Source organism: Asterias rubens, chromosome 16, assembly GCF_902459465.1.
Source record: "Asterias rubens chromosome 16, eAstRub1.3, whole genome shotgun sequence".
NCBI classification, from domain to species: domain Eukaryota; kingdom Metazoa; phylum Echinodermata; class Asteroidea; order Forcipulatida; family Asteriidae; genus Asterias; species Asterias rubens.
Genome location: NC_047077.1, coordinates 4,694,989 through 4,713,812, shown reverse-complemented (window position 1 = coordinate 4,713,812; position 18,824 = coordinate 4,694,989). Strand labels below are relative to the sequence as shown.

Genomic DNA, 18,824 nt, shown 5'->3' with positions numbered 1-18,824 from the left:
GAGCTCAAATGGTGGTCGAATTGCGAGATAATAATGAAAGAAAGAACACCCTTGTCATACCCTTGTCACACGATTTTGAACTCGGGACTTCAAAATCTAATTCTGAAGTCTCAAAATTAAATTTGTGGAAAATTACAAACTTTCTTGTAAACTATGTTACTTCAGAGGGAGCTGTTTTTCACAATGTTTTATACTATCAACAGCTCTCCATTGCTTGTTACCAAGTAAGTTTATATGCTAACAGTTATTTTGAGTAATTACCAATAGTGCCCACTGCCTTTAACCGACAGTTTTATATTGTGTTTTTTTTAATAACCATGTACAACTGTCTTGATTTGTTTTGCAGTCAGAGCCGAAACCCTCCTCAACAATGCCGGCCGTGAAGAGAACTCCAGGAGGCTGGGCAGCAGCATGTAAGTTGCCTCTAAGACTAGCTCAAACGTTTTATACCTAAATCCATCAAAGTCGTCGAACAAAGTCATCAAATCGCTAGTGTAGTCAGAGTATAGACCTTCATCACGGTGCAGCCGTTTTGAATTTCTCCCATTGATATCAATGTTGCCAAACCGAGGCTGGAAGAACAAAAATTAGTCTGGTTCCTATTTTCAAAATGATTGTTAGCATTCATTGCTGTTATTCGATGCGAGGAACATGACCAAGATGGAGGCAGCATGGTAAAGGAGTATTTTGGGTTTTCACAAGGATTTGGTCTAGTGTGGAAAACAGTCATACCTAGACACCCATAGTGTCTCCAAAGCTGTGGTCCAAGTTTGTAAGTTTTTCCAGTGTGAAAGGGACGTACCTAGACATCCATGCTTCTTCTTAGCTAGCTTTGCCAGGTTACCTGTAAGTTGTCCAAGGGAATTTTTGAAATGGGTGGTACTGTTGGCGTGGTGGTATCTTTCCTCACCTTCCACCTCTAGGACCCTGGTTCGAATCACGCCAGGGGGCATGCCGTGCATTGGGGTTTAGGTACCTACCTGACTGTGTGGGTTTTCCCTTGAAACCGATACCAAGTTTGTAGCGCAACAAGCTCAGTCGATCACTCCCCTTCCACCTCTGGGACCCCTGTTCGAAATCGCCAGGGGCACTATGTGGATTGGGGTTTCAGTCCCTACCTGACTGCGGGGGTTTTCCTGGAATAATTCTCTGGGTTTTCTACTCCCACATCTATAACTTAAACTTCCTTCCTTGTCTTTTCCCCATTGGATTCTTGGCTAGTACAGTGATTAAGTTCACATTTTCGGAGAGTCACTACATACAGTTAGACTTAACGCAAGATCAAAGAAGAATGAAAGGGGACCATGACTTGGTGCCTGTTTTGCGCCTCTTTTGAGTGCGCATAGAATGGATCGGCCACAGGAATTTATTAAAAGATTCCAGCACATTTTGAATGAACCAATTCCAGGGGTTATATTATAAGCGAGTTTAAGGCATGCTGGGAAAAAATTGCTCGGCAAGACGGACCTCGAGGTTGATTCAAAAGTTTATTGGGGTATAACGTCTGACTCTCCCTTATTTTTGACCCTCCCTGTATCTATTGATGATGGAAACCACAGCTGATCCCGGTGAGTATTACTGTGTGCTCCCAAACTCACTCTGTACTGTACCTTTGATCAATTCAAAACTACATGTACATTTATAACCACATACTCACATTCCATACCCTCTCCACCATAGAGTTATTTATAAGAACTAGAGGGCTAACTGGCCTAATGTATACACGCGACCCGGCATGTGCGCATGCATCCATTTTGTATGTATTGAAAAAAAAAAATTGCATAGCATAGCACACCCACACCAACGTGTAGGCCTACTTCGTATGCAACACGCGTACAGCGCTCATCTCACAAAATTGCGTGCGTGCCTCCTTGCGGTCCCGTCGCGTTTGTGCACGCACACGCAGCATCACCAGTGCGCCCTCTAGTTCTAATATAACTATGCTCTCCACACACCTCCAGTAGACCAGACAGACTTGTACCATGACACCCCTTTCATACTCTACACAGTGAACATCCAAAGCCAAACTTGTGTAGCGACATTCATTCTCACTGTTTGTTCTCGTTGAAGATCATTTTTCAAGCACCTTTCACCTTCGAACAAACCACTAAAAGACGTGATCATCATCAAGCCTGGAATTTAATCTTTGAAAGGACACTGGTGTTTTTTTTTAAAGAAGCGGGGATTAATTTTCATCCTCCCAATAATGTTGAAAAAAACACCAGTATGGACATAAAATATGAAATTGACCAGAAAAATTAATTGGTCTATATAAAGTTATCGTTGACATCAACTACCAGTTTGAAATTACGGAAAGCTGCTATGTCTTTGGATGGTTCCCCATTGTAGTGTACCTCATGTCAGTTCAGAATATTTGCTACATGTATTTTTTGTAATAAGCCATATGTGTGTTAGATTTTAATATTGTCTGGTACAATGATGTGGTTGATCAGAAGTTACCACTTGAACTTAAATTCCGCAGACTATCGAGACAGTTGCTATGTCACATGATTAGTGGCAAGGTTTTGCATAGTTACGGAAGAGACGGTGAACACCCATCTGTACACATTTCTGAATGGATGTGTTTGGCGCAGTTACCAGGGTTTGCTTAGAATCTGGAAGGCTATTCAAATGCTTGCCCCGAACCATTTGACATACATGTAGCAACTGTCTCGATAGTCTGAGGAATTCAAATGTAAGCGGTACATTGTGACTATACAAGTCATTGCACTAAACATTATTCAAATCTAACTCGCAGATGGCTTATTGTGTTATTTCCTTCTGTCTTATAACTCCAGAAACCTTGTTCCTTTCTCCTTGTTATCAACTCATTTCCCAGGGTTTTTTTGTGTGAGGAGTGAATTAATGAAATTCAGCAATTTATAATCGCACCTTCTTTTCCGCCAACGTGTTGCACAAGCTCTGTTATCAATATTGTAGCGTCAAGGTTGTTGTGATTGCAATTTGGGTTTTTGAGATTGACAGCTTTTTTTGTTAAGTCAGGTTAGGGTTGGGCAAACCCCTTTGAGTATGATTAATGTACTAACCAATCAGACTTAGCTTGTGAGAACAGTTATAAACGTTCATTCATTGTGTACATTATTATTTATAATATTGGAGCTTTTATATGGAAATTTGTTTATTTTCTCAACCACAATATCCTTGTTTGACGTTATTGCAATATTTCCCAAAAGCCCCCTGCCACCCCAGTGATTGTGCTTGTCTGCCTACGATACTGAGTTCAGCCTTTGTTAAATGTGAAATGTTACTGTAGTATGGGTACACTGTAGTTCAAATAGTGTGCATGTATAGACGATGTGACCTCTGACGTCACACGAAAACCATAACATGATTTGGCGCATACCGCCGGGCAAAACCTTTGTGTTTTGGTAGCCAGCTAGAAAGTGTACGCAATCTTACCATGACTACGCAACTCAGTGCCCGGCGAAACATGACGTGTATAGTATTTTGTCAACAGAGGGCGGTTTGAATGTAAACATAGGTCACATCGTCTATACAACTGTGATGTTCATGTAGACTATGCATCTGCCCCTAAATTTGTCGTAACTGTCAGTGAATGAATTGTTTGAAAGTGTTTTCCATCCTAGTTGTACATCACCTTGTATCTCATAAAGGGAGTTATATATGTTTTGTACATGTAGTTGGAACCCACCGTTTGTTTAAATCGCTTATAATTCTGTACATTAAATTAAACTGTGAAAATTTCATTTCAAAAGCGGCAGCGTCTTTGAGATATTTTTGAAAGTTTGGAGCGGTTACATGCATGGCCATGAATGATGAATAATCTGCTTAAAATACTGGAAAATACTATATGAGAAGCGTTTCTGGGGTAACACTCCTCGGATTCAAATTGGGGAATTAAAAGTGATATCTTTTTCCGTAACTGCCAGAGTACATGTACTTTGGAGTGAGAGTTTATCAAAATACATACTGTACTTATATATATGTATGCAAACTCTCCAAAGCTTACTGCATAACTTATTATCAAAGGTTTTAATTGCATTAAATTTTTAGAGTAATTCATGTCATGACCAAACGTATACAGACTCTTTTAAGTAACTGTGAACGTTAGTAAATGTATTTTGTAGGTAGTCAATAACTGTATTGTTACAATGTAACCTTCAAATGGTGGCATGTTGTAGTGTTAGCTCCCTGCCTGTTAGTAATGTTCAACTTGTTTACAGACTGGTGCAGTATGTATGAAGTTTTACCTACATGTATTAACATCTCGTCTACACTTGGGGGAAGAATTGTCTTTGAATGTGATAATAACAGAGTGTAACACAAAATTACATTCAAAACACTCTAACGACCCATCAAGTTTAGGTGGGGGGGGGGGGTTAAAATTTGATAATTTAGCTTTATTTTTTTGGCACTTCCATTGTTTGAAAACCCTGTCAGGTGCGTGTATCGATGAGGATAGAGGGATGCAATCAATGGGGTTAGGGGAAGGGGGTAGGGTTGTTACTGTGTCTTCTTCATCTTACCCCCATTGTGTCATAGCCCTGCCTGGTATGGGTAAGGATAGGGTGATACAATCAATGGGGTTAGGGGAAGGGGTAGGGTTGTTACTGTGTCTTCTTCATCTTACCCTCATTGTGTCTTAGCCCTGCCTGGTATGGGTGAGGATAGGGGATATAATCGTCCATGGACGGCAAACATGAAGAAGTCCAAAGGCAGCATGGAGCAAGACGACCAGGCAGGTGAGATGCTTACACTTTTTAAAGAAAAAAATGTTGACATTGTTTTAAACGGAGACAAAGTTTTAAAAAAAATTGCAAATTTGACTTGCAGATACAAAGACATACATTTATTCATAGTAGAAAATTGGATGTGTCACCTCTTGGTGTTGATGTGAAGCTAGATCTCATCTATAGAGGCTGGCCTTAAAGGCACTGGACACGTTTGGTTTTATGTCAAAGACTTCTCACTTGTTGTATGTACAATTATGCTTTGCGCTTCAAAGATTTGGGCTGAATTGGTCATCGAAATTGCAAGAAAATAATGGAAACAAAACACACTTGTTGAATAAATTTGTGTGCTTTCAGATGCATGAGAAAAGCTTCAGGCGTGTGAAGTCTTTCTCAAACTCAAATATTTTAGTGAGAAATTACCTTTCTCAAAAACTGCGCAAATAGAGTGATCCAATTAGCTCTGCCCCATTGCGTATTGACCAATCACAACGCAACAAAGGTCCGACATGCACGCGCAGAAGAGTTGTGCAGAAAGGCATTGGAGAGCCCCACGTGTTCTTGCTCACACGTGCGTTGGTTGGCGGAGCCTACTGGATCGGTCTATTCAGAGAGTCATTTCTCACAATGTTTTATACTACCAACAGCACTCCGTTGCTCTTTACCAAGTTTGTTTGCGAATATGTATGTTGAGTACTTACCAAACGTGTCCACTGCCTTAACATAATGAGTTAAAAGTATAATGTGCAACCGTATTTGAATGTGTGGGTAAAATTGATCTATTTGGATAGTTTAGGCTGTATTTAAAGTTGTCAAACTGGAAAACTGAAATGTTTCCTGATCCAACAAAACAACTATCTTAATGCATAACTGGTGCCCTTGAAACTGTAAAAAGTTTCCTGATTTGGAAACATTCCCAACCAATGTGATGCCTTCCAAACTAATAGCTCTTAAAATGTTTCCTGGTCAAGAAATATTCTCAATCTTAGCGATGCCTTAAAAACGGGGAAATCTTCGAAACTTTCCTGATCAGAAAACGTCTGTTTCTTGCATAATGTTTCTAAAACGGGAAGTATTAATAGATATTAACCTACTGCATGTCTGCATGACCATTTATAAAATGTATTGCCTAATATAAACTTAAAGGCAGTGGACACTATTGGTAATTACTCAAAATAACTATTGGCATAAAACCTTTCTTGGTGATGAGTAATGGGGAGAGGTTGATGGTGTAAAACATTGTGAGAGACGGCTCCCTCTGAAGTGCCATAATTTTCGAGAAAGAAGTAATTTTCCACGAATTTAATTTTGAGACCTCAGATTTAGAACTTGAGGTCTCGAAATCAACCATCTAAATGCACACAACTTCGTGTGACAAGGGTTATTTTTCTTTCATTATTATCTCGCAACTTTGATGACCGATTGAGCTCAAATTTTCACAGGTTTGTTATTTTATGCATATGTTGAGATACACCAACTGTGAATGCTAGTCTTTGACAATTACCAATAGTGTCCACTGCCTTTAATATGTTGGTGGTCTAGCTGATGGGTGCTTTGAATTATTATGTGCGCTGTACACTTAAAACTGCTATTGAGGAACCCTGTCTTAAACCATGCTAAAACTACTCACCTCAAACAATTTGTTTTAAGCAAGTTAACACAGGTTAAAGCAAAGTTAGACTTAAGACTACCTATGTAGTTTGAAAAGCTTGCAAATTCAAAAACTCATGTGCAGATTCAAAAGTACTACCAATATCAGTCTCTGAGTTCCTGCACAGCCTAATGCTTCAAACCCAAGTTTTAAAGGGTCACAATGCCTTGGATCGGGTGTGTTGGTCTTTGAAAAGCGTGTGAAACCATTTGTTATGAAATGCATTTTGGTTAGATAGATAATTTAAAAGGTAGAATTTATTGATCCACACAAACATGCCTCGAAATTGCTCCGTTTTAAAACGTCGACAGCTTACACGGTCGGCCATTTTATGGAGGCAAAATTTTGACTCCACAAAATGGCAGACCGTGTTTGTTCGCAACAAAAAAAGGAAAACCGTGCAATTTAGAGGCATGTTTTTGTGGATCATTGTATTCTACTTTTAAATTATCTATCTAACCATTTCAGAACAAATGGTTTCAAACAATTTTCAACGACCAACTCGACCGACCAAGGCAACGTGTTCCTGTAACCTTAGACAGACCTACATCTTGCCATGTGCATTTGCTTCATGAGATTGCTCTACACTTCCATATGACTATATTGCACAATGCGGAGCGCACTCTGCATAATGTGCGTCACCACTTCAACCATTTCGGGAGTCAACTCATGTGCAATGGGTAAATGACAAATGCACTGCATGCTGGTTCCTAATCCAAAAGACTTGACACCATGCTATATTTATAACCAGAACAACTTTCACTTCAGCCTCACTTTGGCCTCATGGATTTGTACACGGAGAGAAAAACAAGATGGCCGCCATAACGATTGAGGTCATGTTAGTAAGCATGCTTAAGCCGTGTCCGAAACGTGCGACTTCGGTTACAGCTATGGCTAGATTAGTGCATCTGTCTCTGTCAGTTTTGAATTATAGGCAGACGTGCGCCATCTAGCCGTAGCTAGCTGTAGCCAAATACACCGTTTCGGACACAGACTTACCATTGCATCATCATGTAGAACTGCAACATGGAGAGAAAAACAAGATGGCCGCCACAATGATTGAGGTCTGTTTGTATGCATGCTTATTTACCATTGCATCATCATGTTAAAAAACAGCAACGTGGCCTGTTAACAACTTACTAATGTTTTGACATAATCTCTCTCTCTCCCACTCTGTTTCCATTCTTCTCTCTTTCTCAAATCCACTTTGTTTCTGTTTCCGCTGCAATGTGCTTTATGCCTACATGTAATTCCTTTTACAAACCCAAAACACTCTACCTATTGTTTTGCAAACATAATCGTTCCTCATCGCATTAACTTTAACCGTTCACCGCTTGGATTTGCCCCGAACTAATTATCAATGGCCTTTCTAATATTCATTTGTCTGTCATCCAATTAATGTAATGCTATCTGTTTATTATTTGTGTTTACTTTCTGTTAACAGTCCCCTATCCTCCCTGTATACAAATGTAATGCGCATGTGTAATTTGTTTTTTTTCTCACTCAATACCTTGTCTACCTGTCAACTGTGACGTAATTATAAAGTTGACTTTATACCCCAATCATAGCCCAAACTCCTTGGATTCTGGTGGTTACCCGTACCAATCAGTCCGCTCAGTTGAGGTTTTGAGGTAGCACCATTATGTAAATCGCATTTGAGTAGTGGTGGTTCTGAGAAGATCTGGTGGTTGACAACTCAACATTTTCGTGGCCGAGCGGTTAAGAGCACCGAATTCAATTTCTGGTGTTTCTGATCTGCAGATTGTGGGTTCGAATTCCCAGCCGTGACACTTGTGTCCTTAAGCAAGACACTTAACCATTACTTCGTCCTTCGGATGGGAGGTAAGGCCGTTTGGCCCATGTGTTGTGTAAATGCATGTAAAAGAACCCAGTGCACTTATCGAAAAGAGAAGGGGTTCGCCCGTTGTTCCTGGCTAGATCGGCAGCATACATGTGCCACACCACCTTACAAATCATTACATTATGCTATGGATTACATGTAGGTCTCATAATCCTAACTTTGTCCCTCTCACCTTGCAGTAAAAATACCCGGCGATTTGTATCCGTTGAAAAAAGGCGCATTGTAAATACAGTTGTTATTATTTTTATTAATACTATTATTATTATTATTATTATTCCGATCAGTATGCTCTGTGGAGGATGATCGGCTCATAGGGGTGTGTTTTCGTGATCGTAATCAATATTTGTTTGGTTGAATTGACCATTGTTTAATCACAGGCCAATGATCGAAACAGTTATTGGTTACAGTCGCCAAATCGCACCCCGATTGAAACGTTGAGTTGTCAACCACCAATTCTTCTCAAAACCACCACGACTCAAAAGAGTTTTCCAACCGGTGCTACCGCAAACCTCTTCTGGATATACTCCCACCATGCAAAGTTTCACATCCTACTTGACAACCAGTCCACTGACCCACACCCAGGTGTATTCAAATTTAGCGACTTCGATGGTTATCCCTTCCACACTATCAGCAATTCTAGCTGTATAGTTGGGCCGTCCTGACCCTAACACTCAAGTTGGGACTCGACCTCAACACTAGTGGGGCAATTCTAAATTGGGACGGTACATCTGAATATAGTTGGGCAATCCTGACACTAACACTCAAGTTGGGGCGCGGCCTCGACACTAGTTTGGACGATTCTAAATTGGGACAATACATCTCAATATAGTTGGGCCATCCTGACACTAACACTCAAGTTTGGACTCGGTCTAAACACTAGTTGGGACATTTCTAAAGTTGGGGTGGAACATCGTCACATCCCCTCAAACATTAGCCTGAACATCTGACATCACACTTAGAAGCTCATGAGTTACGCCAGAGATGGCCTTGAAGATCCTGACGGTCACATGGTACAGAGGTCGCAGTCATATTCTACAAATGCATGTACAGTACATGTACATGTATTGTAATTACATGTACATTGTACTGTTGTATCCAATGAAATCACTGGTTCTATCAAACCAATACCATTGCCTCAATCTTGATCACATCAGTATACTTTAATGAGCCATCAGTTTCAGTTCCATTCAAAATGCATGCACCGCTGACCATCCACCAGGGCCCATTTTCATAGACACGATAGAGCTGCTAAGCACACAAATTTGCTTAGCATGAAATTTTTTCCTCGATAAAAACAGGATTACCATACAAATGTTCACATGATTTTCAGGATAAGCAAACGACAGCTGATTACCAGTAACAAGCAATATACAGCAACTGAAAATTTGGTTGGTAATCATGTTTTAATCAAGGAAGAAATTTCATGCTAAGCAAATTTTTGTGCTTAGCAGCTCTATGAAATTGGGCCCAGATAGCTACCCGCTAAAATAAACAACCGTCCCCTTCACACCTTACCCCTTCAATATTCCCCCACCGTGTTACCCCCTCCCTTCATCCAATCGTCTGCCATCAAATACCCCCATTTAATTTTGTACCCCTCCTCCTCCCTGTCACTCGGTCTGCAAGTCCCTTTGTCTGTTTTTGTCAGTTTGTTTTTTTACTCTGTCTCTTTCCCTCCCGGTTATTTTATTTGCTCCAAAAAATTCGCAGTTCGTAAATCCAAGAAGGAGTGGGACAGCAGTAAGAAAAGAACGACGCCAACGTCGGACACCGATGTGGAACATCTCTTTAAGAAGGGCGCGGAGAAAAAGAGTAAGACAGTAACATTTCAGTCCGGTAATTATGACTTCTATGGGGTGGGGGGTTGGTTGGGGCTTGTTTGTTGAATATTGGAAATTATAGTATATTACGAGGTAACTAGTATACGTCTATTCCCACGAGGGACTTTGAGTGATCACAAGAGCGACCTATTTCCCGAGGCGGAAGGCCGAGGGAAATAGGCCCCTCTTCTGGTCACTCACAGGCACGAGGGGAAATAGACATACACTAGTTACCGAATTATGCCAAGTCAAGTCAAGAGAGGGCGCTGTTACCGTGGGCACTATTTGCAAAGACTAGTGCCCGCTCTGGTACTATTCCCGCAAAACACGGGCGCGCAATCACAAGCCTATAATAGTTCATCCCACGTGACCGTGTTTCATCCAACCAGAGTAAAGAACACGCATGAGGTGTGTTATATTGTAACACTCTCTATCAGAAGGAGATGTTTCAAACAGTTGGCAACTCATTGGGTGCGTTCGATTAGCTTTCCCGGGTCGACCCCGGTCTGACCCCCGTACTCGAATAGGTATTCGAACGTCATTCCAGGGACTCGCCCGGGTCGGCCCCAAGTGCCCTGCTCGTGGAACGTGTCACTTGAGGGTGGCCCGAGGTGCATGACATCACCACGAGACGGCGAGTTACCGTTCGATTAGCTCTTGTCAGGGGCTCACCCAAATGAGCACCGCAAGGTCGACCCGGGGAAGCTAATCGAACGCACCCAATGTTTATTCTTTTGAGGATGTTTCATAGATCTCGTTCTCTATCCATGCTACTTTTGATCTCAACTCTTTTCAGAAAGGGCCTTTAAAAGGACCTTGTGTTTTGGAACTGTTCCATTGTTTTTATTCGATATGAATTTAGTTGATACATTTAAATTATGATTTGAGGCATTGCATGGTGAGGTACATATATGTATTTGGTTTGCGTTAACACCATGTGTGTCTCTACCTGCCAGGTAGAGTTTGTTCTTTAGTAAAAAATTTCTTTTGTAATTAATTACTTCACATCTCTCTTAACTATTACTTCTCTTTTGTTTTCATCCCAAAGTGCATAGAGACTTCTCTGTTCGTTATTATTATTGCCATTAATATTAAGAGTGACTATCAAACATATACACATACCTTCCCTGAAAGAAAACTTTTAAAACCCAGCTATTTCTCTGAACTAGGTGCCAAACAGTGGGCGGTATCGGACGATGAGAATTCCTCCCCGCCCCCAAGGCGCACCGGACCCTCGGCTGCTGAAGAGCAAGAGAATCAGTTACTAAAAGAAGAAATGTCCGCTGCTAAACTGCAGCGTAAGTACTGCAAAGACGAGAAGACTAACAAGGCAGCCCCATCCAGCCAAGAACTGTAAGTTTAAGTCCATTATAAAAAAAAATATAAGTTATCACACAGTCGTGAGTGGAACACGGAAAAGTATAGCGTGTCATGGCCGAGCGGTTAAGAGCACCAAATTCAATCTCTGGTGTTTGATTAGCAGAGTGTGGGTTTTAGTCACGGTCGTGACACTTGCTACGTATAATTGGAGTAGGTGACAACAGCCTCTGGAATAAAATAATTGTAGCCCACACCTTGAAGTGGCCTCAGGCCTTTTGTGTCTGGCGACTTGCATAACAAAATTAAAAAACAACTTTTGCCTACCATATCCAACGAGTTGGATATGGGATGCAGATGTGCTATATTCTTCTGTGCTTGGCAAGTTTGTGACCGGTATCCTGCTAGTTTTTTTTTTGCTTAGCAGGAAAATTTGTATGCATAATTTTCTGCTCCAGCGGCTCCACAAAATTGGGTCCAGGTGAGATTTGAAACCACGACCCAGGCATCCCAGAGTAGATGTCCTTAAGGATTTTGATGCCTTTTGTAGATCAAGTTCTTGGCCATGACATGAATCCCTATTACTGGGAATGAAGATGTATGTAATATTGTTTACCTGTAGACGTTTCAGCTTCATTAGTCGTGAAGTTTTTGAGAAGAAAATGTGAAAATCACCCAGCAATGTTTTCAGGAGAGTCGCAAAAATGTTGTGTCACTGATGAAACATTATTGTTAAATTGTTAAAGTTTAATGTAAATGTATGTTTGGTAATTGTCAAAGAACAGTTTCCTCACTTGGTGTGTCCCAATTCCCAAATGTCTTTCCAAGGACTGAACGTCGTCAGAAACCAGGAGCCAAAGCCAAGAAGCATAAGCAGCAGCTAGCTGAGATGGCCGCAGCTCAACTGAAAGTAGAGACTCTGGGATACTTAGACAGTGGTGAGGAGCCCACAGACCCGGACCAAGCTGGATATGAAGAAGCTATGGATCTATTAGGTACGACCCTTTCCCAACTTGTTTTTCTTCATTTAATTCTGGTTGTGAAAAGGGAACTTAATCACTGTACTAGCCAAGAACCCAATGGACAGAAGATAAAAAAGTAAAACTTATCCGTTTTCCGAAGGTCTTGAGCTCTGTACGTGTGTTGTATTTTATGACTGAGACAGTTTTTTGATATGCATTCGTGTGCTTAGTATGCATCTAAAAGAATCCAAAAACAACCAGTTATAAACAGCTCCAGCTGGTCATTATCAACCGTTCAAACACCCCCACATGCCGCACTCTCCACCAATAGGAATAGCGAAACTGTCTGAGGCTTCGTGTATTTATAAATAAATAATAAAACACATTTATATGGTGCCAAATCCATCAAAAAAGACTTAACAAAAATAAAAACTATGACATTAAACCACAAAAAGCAAAAGAATTATGTCAATTCACTTGACAAATTCCCCTAAGTGAAATTCGTTATCACATCCTCCCTAGTGAAATACAGAATAGTACACTGCGTCGGTGCCTCATATCCAACCAGGCATTCGGCTTCATTGGATATTGGACGCAGAAGTACATATTTGTCCGTTTGTCACTGGCACTTTTGTGAAACTACGGGTGCATTGGATTAGCTTCTCTGGGTCGACCCCGCGGTGCTCACTCACGTGAGCCCCTGACAAGAGCTAATCAAACGAACACTCACCTTCTCCTCGTGACGTCATGCACCTGGGGCCAGCCTCAAGTGACCCACTCCACAAGCAGGGCACTTAGGGCTGACCCAGGTGAGCCCCTGGAATGACGTCAAAGCTATTCGAACGCACCTGGGGTCGAACCAGGGAAACTACATCTAATGCGCCCTTCATGAACTAATAAAATCTACTTTGGTGTGTAGATTGTTCTTGTATTGCTGTTATTCTAATAATAATAATAATTCTTAGTTCTGAAATGAGCTGTCCTGCTTATAATGTACTACCGAGGGGAAGGTAGGGGTTGGTTTTAAACAGGGTGTACAGTCAGTCCAGCAGAGCTGCGTAGGTCAGCCTGAGCTGTTTTTAGCCCCACTCTACATGTATGTTCACTGTTCACCCACCTGCACTGTACATGTATGTATCCACACCCTCGCATGCACACAACAACCACAGTACGTAATACACCAGACGGTGGACTGTACTTTTATGGAAGAAGAAGAAGGAGAAGTGATGTTAAAAAGTATCTATTTGAATTTCTCCGTTACAGAGGATGCTGATGAATTAGCGTTTGAGGGAGTGACGAACACCAAGAGAACCGGACATAAAGTCAGCAAGGTAATGTCAATGTGCAGTGCATGTGGAGAAAGAAACAGAATCAGGCCAGGCTGTTATGGGGGGACAAAAGACAAACAAATAGTAATAATAACAACACTCGTTTAATAGCAGTCAAAACACCATTTAATTCACAACACACAGTGCCTACGGCTTTATGTCTCATCCGAAGGACGCAGCAATAGTAAGATTCTTATCCCAATGTTTCTGGTTTCGGTCAAAAAAAAAATTAATGAAAGCGCTCTGGGGTTGTTTAGGGTATATGGTCATTAAAGCCATTTATACACTTTCGGTACAGGAAAAAAAAAAAGGTTCACAGATTTACAAATAATTTACAGGGTTTACAGAAGGTAATGGTGAAAGACTTCTTTTGATATATTTATCCATGAAATGCTTTACTTTTTGAAAAAACATTAAAACAATATCAATTCTCGATAGCGAGAATTACGGATTTATTTTAAACACATGTCATGACAAGGCGAAACGTGCGGAAACAAGGGTGGGTTTTCACGTTATTTTCTCCCGACTCCGATGACCGATTGAGCCTAAATTTTCACAGGTTTGTTATTTTATATATAAGTTGTGGTACACAAAGTGTGGGCCTTGGACAATACTGTTTACCGAAAGTGTCCAATGGCTTTATAAGCAGTCAAAACACCTTTAATTCACAACACACAGTGCCTACGGCTTTATGTCTCATCCGAAGGACGCAGCATTGGTAAGATTCTTATCCCAATGTTTCTGGTTTCGGTCCCAAAAAATTAATGAAAGCGCTCTGGGGTTGTTTAGGGTATACGGTCATTAAAAATATTTATCTTACAGTACACGCTAATCCACCAATCAAATGCTCGTACTACTAGGGGGATAAAAACATATATGCTACAACCTCTGTTTTGTATCCTACTTCCTCTGTTTTTATTACACAGTGCGTATTGTGAAATGTCATTTTGTCACGCTCCCTATATGGACAGTGCCAAAATTACATTCTAAACTTTGTGCGCGTGAAATAACGCTCTGAAGTTTTAAAATTTTGCACGTTGCAAGTGAGACTGGAAGATAAATTTGATATCACATGCGCGCTTGTGAAATACGAAAAAAGATCCCATATCCAACTCGGCCTCGTTGGATATGGGATGCAGAAGCGCTATATTTGTTCGTATTCCACTCGCGCTTGGGTGATAACTTATAAAAGTTTTTATAGTAACACCATTCAATTTATTAGTATCAACATTTTTGTTTAACACTTGTACACCACATGAACAAATCTCTTTTTGAGTAGTATCAGTACGGTCTGATCATCCTCAGAAAAATATGTTTCAATCAGTATGCTGATCATCTTCAGAAGAATGAGAGCATACTGATCGAAACGTTCACTTGTTATCCACCGGTTCTTTTCAGAACCAACACTACATGTACTCATAAAAAGATATTTATATTGAGTGTAACCCATAGAGTTATATATAAGAACTAGAGGGCGCACTGGTGATGCTGCTTGCACAAACGCGACGGGACCGCAAGATGACAAGCGCGTCATTCTGTACGCTCGTTGAATATGAAATACACATTTGAGTTTTTTTTGTATTGAACGCTCACGCGATGCTGTTTGTTCAACTTACAAAATGGCCGCACAAACACACGCTCTGAGATGGCTGTTTTGTCAACCTAGAAAACGGCCGCCTGCGTGCATGCCGGGGCGCGTATATAGGCCAGTGCGCCCTCTACAGTTCTTATATATAACTCTATGGTGTAACCGCAAACCTCTCTTTGTTGTACTTTCACCATGCAAAGTTTCAAATCCTACATCTACATACTGTACATTGTAGGTTCCAAACTTGTTAATGAAGTTTTGAAACGATAATATTAACTGCCTGTCGAATAATTTGTTTCTTTGTATTCCTGTTGACTTTGGATGTTGTTAGGTCTCCTCACGTTTCTTAGGAGTTCTTATGGTGGGTTTTTAACCATCCCAAACAACCTTTGCACAATTCTTACTGTGCTTTGTAATTTTTCTTGTATTTCTTGTGATTATTCTTAAAGGGTCTATGTACATTTTGTAGGACAAAAAACTCAATGTCCACAGATTTACTCTAAACTTACACAGTTTGAAGATAATGATAGTAGAAAAGCTTCCCTGAAAATATTACTTGCTGAGATGTTGTAGTTTTTGAGAAATTAGTAAAACAATGTCATTAAAATAATTTTTGTCTCTGTGATTATGAGACGAAACTTATTTTAGCATGTAAAAACGTATTTTCATGACATTGTTTTACTCATTTCTCAAAAACTAGAGTACCTCAGCAACTAATATTTTAAGGTACGCTTTCTACTATCATTATCTTCAAACGGTGTACGTTTAATGAAAATCTGTGACAGTTCAACTTTTTGCTCAAAAATGAGAGTTCAGACAGTTTGACTTTTTGCTCAAAAATGAGATTTCAGACAGTGTGACTTTTTGCTCAAAAATGAGATTCGAACAGGTATTGTTTTGAAGATGTATTTTAAGGCAAAGTAAACCTGGTTTTTAGAACTATTCAATTGTTTTAATTTAAAAAAAAATGTAGATACGTATACAAGAGCACTTTATATATGTGAAAATTTCATTCCAAAAAGGTAGATTTGAGATATCACTAAAAATCCGGAGCGAATCATGTCCACGCAGAAAGAATAATAGGGATTTTTCGTTTTCGACGACGGATGGTTCTGCGACGGTGTTCAGCTAGACGTTGTCGTTTTCAGCACAACGAAGAATCATCCAAAGTACTGTCGTAGAAATTGAGGGACGACCATCCTCAAAGCCGACGCATGCGCAGATGACGCCAAATGTCATCTTTACCGTCGCAGAACCATCCGTCGTCGAAAACGAAAAGTCCCTATTTCTTTAATAGGAGTACACAATCTGAGAAACATTTCTGACAGTAATGCTTCTCAGATTTAAATTTTGGGGCATAAAAACTGATACGGTTTTCCATTATTACCAAATTACTTTGAAGTAAAATGTTTCTCAAAACGCTCTATATGCTGTGTAGGCTTCTAACCAAAAAGTTTTTATTGCCGTTAATTTAAAGAGTGATTACCAAACTCATGCCTTCCTTTTAAAATAAAGAAAGGAGACCAACTAAAGAGTATTCAAAGAGAATTGATCGTTTTTTTCATAGAATTGCTACAGTCATGACAGTGAGGGAGTTTTTGATCTTTTGATGTTGCATGTTTTGTTTTCTTTTTAAACCTTTTTCGAGACCAACTAGGTTTACATTTTTATAGCAACTGCAGATGGCTTGCTCTGACCAAGCCAGAGCAGCTCAGAGGTGGCATGACCAAAAATATCCATGGGCTACAAATAACCACGCGCTTGGCCTGAGCACAGGTTAAATGCTGTGGTGTTTTGTAGCAACATGTAGTCAGATTTATGTACAGCTAAAAAAAATAAAAAAATTGTTGTTGTTTTTTGTTTTCTTCTTTTTTTTCTTTTATCTTTTGTTGTTACATCTAGTCTACATGTTTCCCTGCTGTTTTAAAGTTTGTTTTGTGTTTTCATTATACTTTATTTGCCTATTGCAATGTATTCAATTAAGACACTTTGTAGATTTGATTAATTTTCCACTTGAATTGATTTGCATGAAAAGAAGTAGGCAGGGTGTGGGTTCGAGATCCTGGTTGCTCGTGACACTTGTGTCCTTAGCAGCCGTCGATTTCACCAAACTCTTCCTAACTTAAGATTAATCTTAGGACTAAGGACGAGTCCCAACCCTGCAGTGTAGCATGCAGACCTTAAGATTAATCCTAAGTTAGGACGAGTTACTCGTCCTAACTCGAGATAGGATCAATCTCAGTGTTTCGTTAAATCGGCTGCAGGACTTCGCTCGTTATTGCTTCGCTCGTTCGGATGGGAAGTAAAGCAGTTAGTCCAGTGTGTTGTGAAATGAACTTAAAATAGCCCCTTGCACTTACTTTAAAGACACTGGACACTATTGGTAATCACTGTTAGCATAAAAACTTACTTGTTAACGAGTGATGGAGAGCTGTGAGAGACGGCTCCCTCTGAAGTAACGTAGCTTTTGAGAAAGAAGTAACTTTCCACGAGTTTGATCTCAAGACCTCGGAGTTTGATTTTGAGTTCTCGAAATCAAGCATCTGAAAGCACACAACTTCGTGTGACAAGGGTGTTTTTTCTTTCGTTATTTTCTCGCAACTTTGACGACCGATTGAGCTCAAATATCCACAGGTTTGTTATTTTGTGCATATGTTGAGATTCACCAAGTGAGAAGACTGGTTTTTGACAATTACCAAAGGTGTCCAGTGTCTTTGAGAGAATGGGTTTGTCCGGTTTTCATGTGAGATGACCCCTTGACACCTTGGATTATGACCCCTCCCCCAGTGCCCCAGCCTTTTTACTATTTGCCTGCAAATGTTTTTTTTTCCTTAAGTTTTCAGTTTGCATGACGAAACCCATGTACAGTGTAGGTATTGTTTGAGGATAACACTCCGGTTGTCTTTTACGGAATGTTTGTGGGTGGTCTCAAGTTAATATTCACTCTAGAAAAACCTCTGCAGTAGTCTGATGATAGGAAGATTGCGTTGTGTTTGCTGCAGACAGTAAACCATATATAGAATTAAAGGCAGTGGACACTATTGGTAATTGCTCAAAATAATTGTTTGCATAAAAACCTACTTAGCGATCAATGGAGAGATGTTGATAGTATAAAAACCATAGGCTCCCTCTGAAGTATGGTCGTTTTTGAGAAAGAAGGTATTTCTCATTAATTTTCTCACTGTTTATCCACAGTCGATGAGAAGGCGTCCACCTCCCCCAGATCCTGAAGTGAAAGTTGCAATGTGCAGTAAATGTGCAAGGTGAGATTTATCTTTTTCGTAAAATGTCACCGTTGTCTTGTTTTCTTTTGAGAAAACGATATCACCATGAACCAGTCAAACCTTGGTGGTGAATGTCGAACTTGCCTCCCATGCTGAAAACAATGTTGGCAGCCCATTGATGTTGTGTATTTGGAACAAAAGGACGATGTGATGAGAATACACAATTATCCCCTAAAAAGGGAGATTTTGAGCATGAAATCCGATATCCTTTGTTGACCTTTATTATGCATGGGGCAAAGATTTAAGCATCACATAAAGAGTGAATGCTCTGTACATGTTACACGATAGAAAGTCCAGGCAT

The 18,824-nt window shown here is 40.2% G+C and overlaps 1 protein-coding gene across 6 annotated transcripts in view; it reads left to right on the top strand.

Annotated features, from left to right (window-relative positions):
• The window catches only part of LOC117300725 (uncharacterized protein C8orf34 homolog), a 28,262-nt gene that overhangs the window by 3,807 nt on the left and 5,631 nt on the right, over positions 1-18,824 (top strand). The window contains exons 3-11 of one of the 6 annotated variants that reach the window (XM_033784500.1): positions 347-413; positions 1,560-1,568; positions 4,629-4,724; positions 9,935-10,036; positions 11,214-11,397; positions 12,190-12,356; positions 13,587-13,654; positions 15,571-15,600; positions 18,435-18,502. In XM_033784500.1, coding sequence (XP_033640391.1) covers positions 347-413; positions 1,560-1,568; positions 4,629-4,724; positions 9,935-10,036; positions 11,214-11,397; positions 12,190-12,356; positions 13,587-13,654; positions 15,571-15,600; positions 18,435-18,502 — 791 coding nt within the window. Of the gene's footprint in view, positions 1-346; positions 414-1,559; positions 1,569-4,628; positions 4,725-9,934; positions 10,061-11,213; positions 11,398-12,189; positions 12,357-13,586; positions 13,655-15,570; positions 15,601-18,434; positions 18,503-18,824 lie in introns of all 6 variants that reach the window. The other 5 variants (XM_033784498.1, XM_033784499.1, XM_033784502.1 and 2 more) reach the window with 5 other exon arrangements.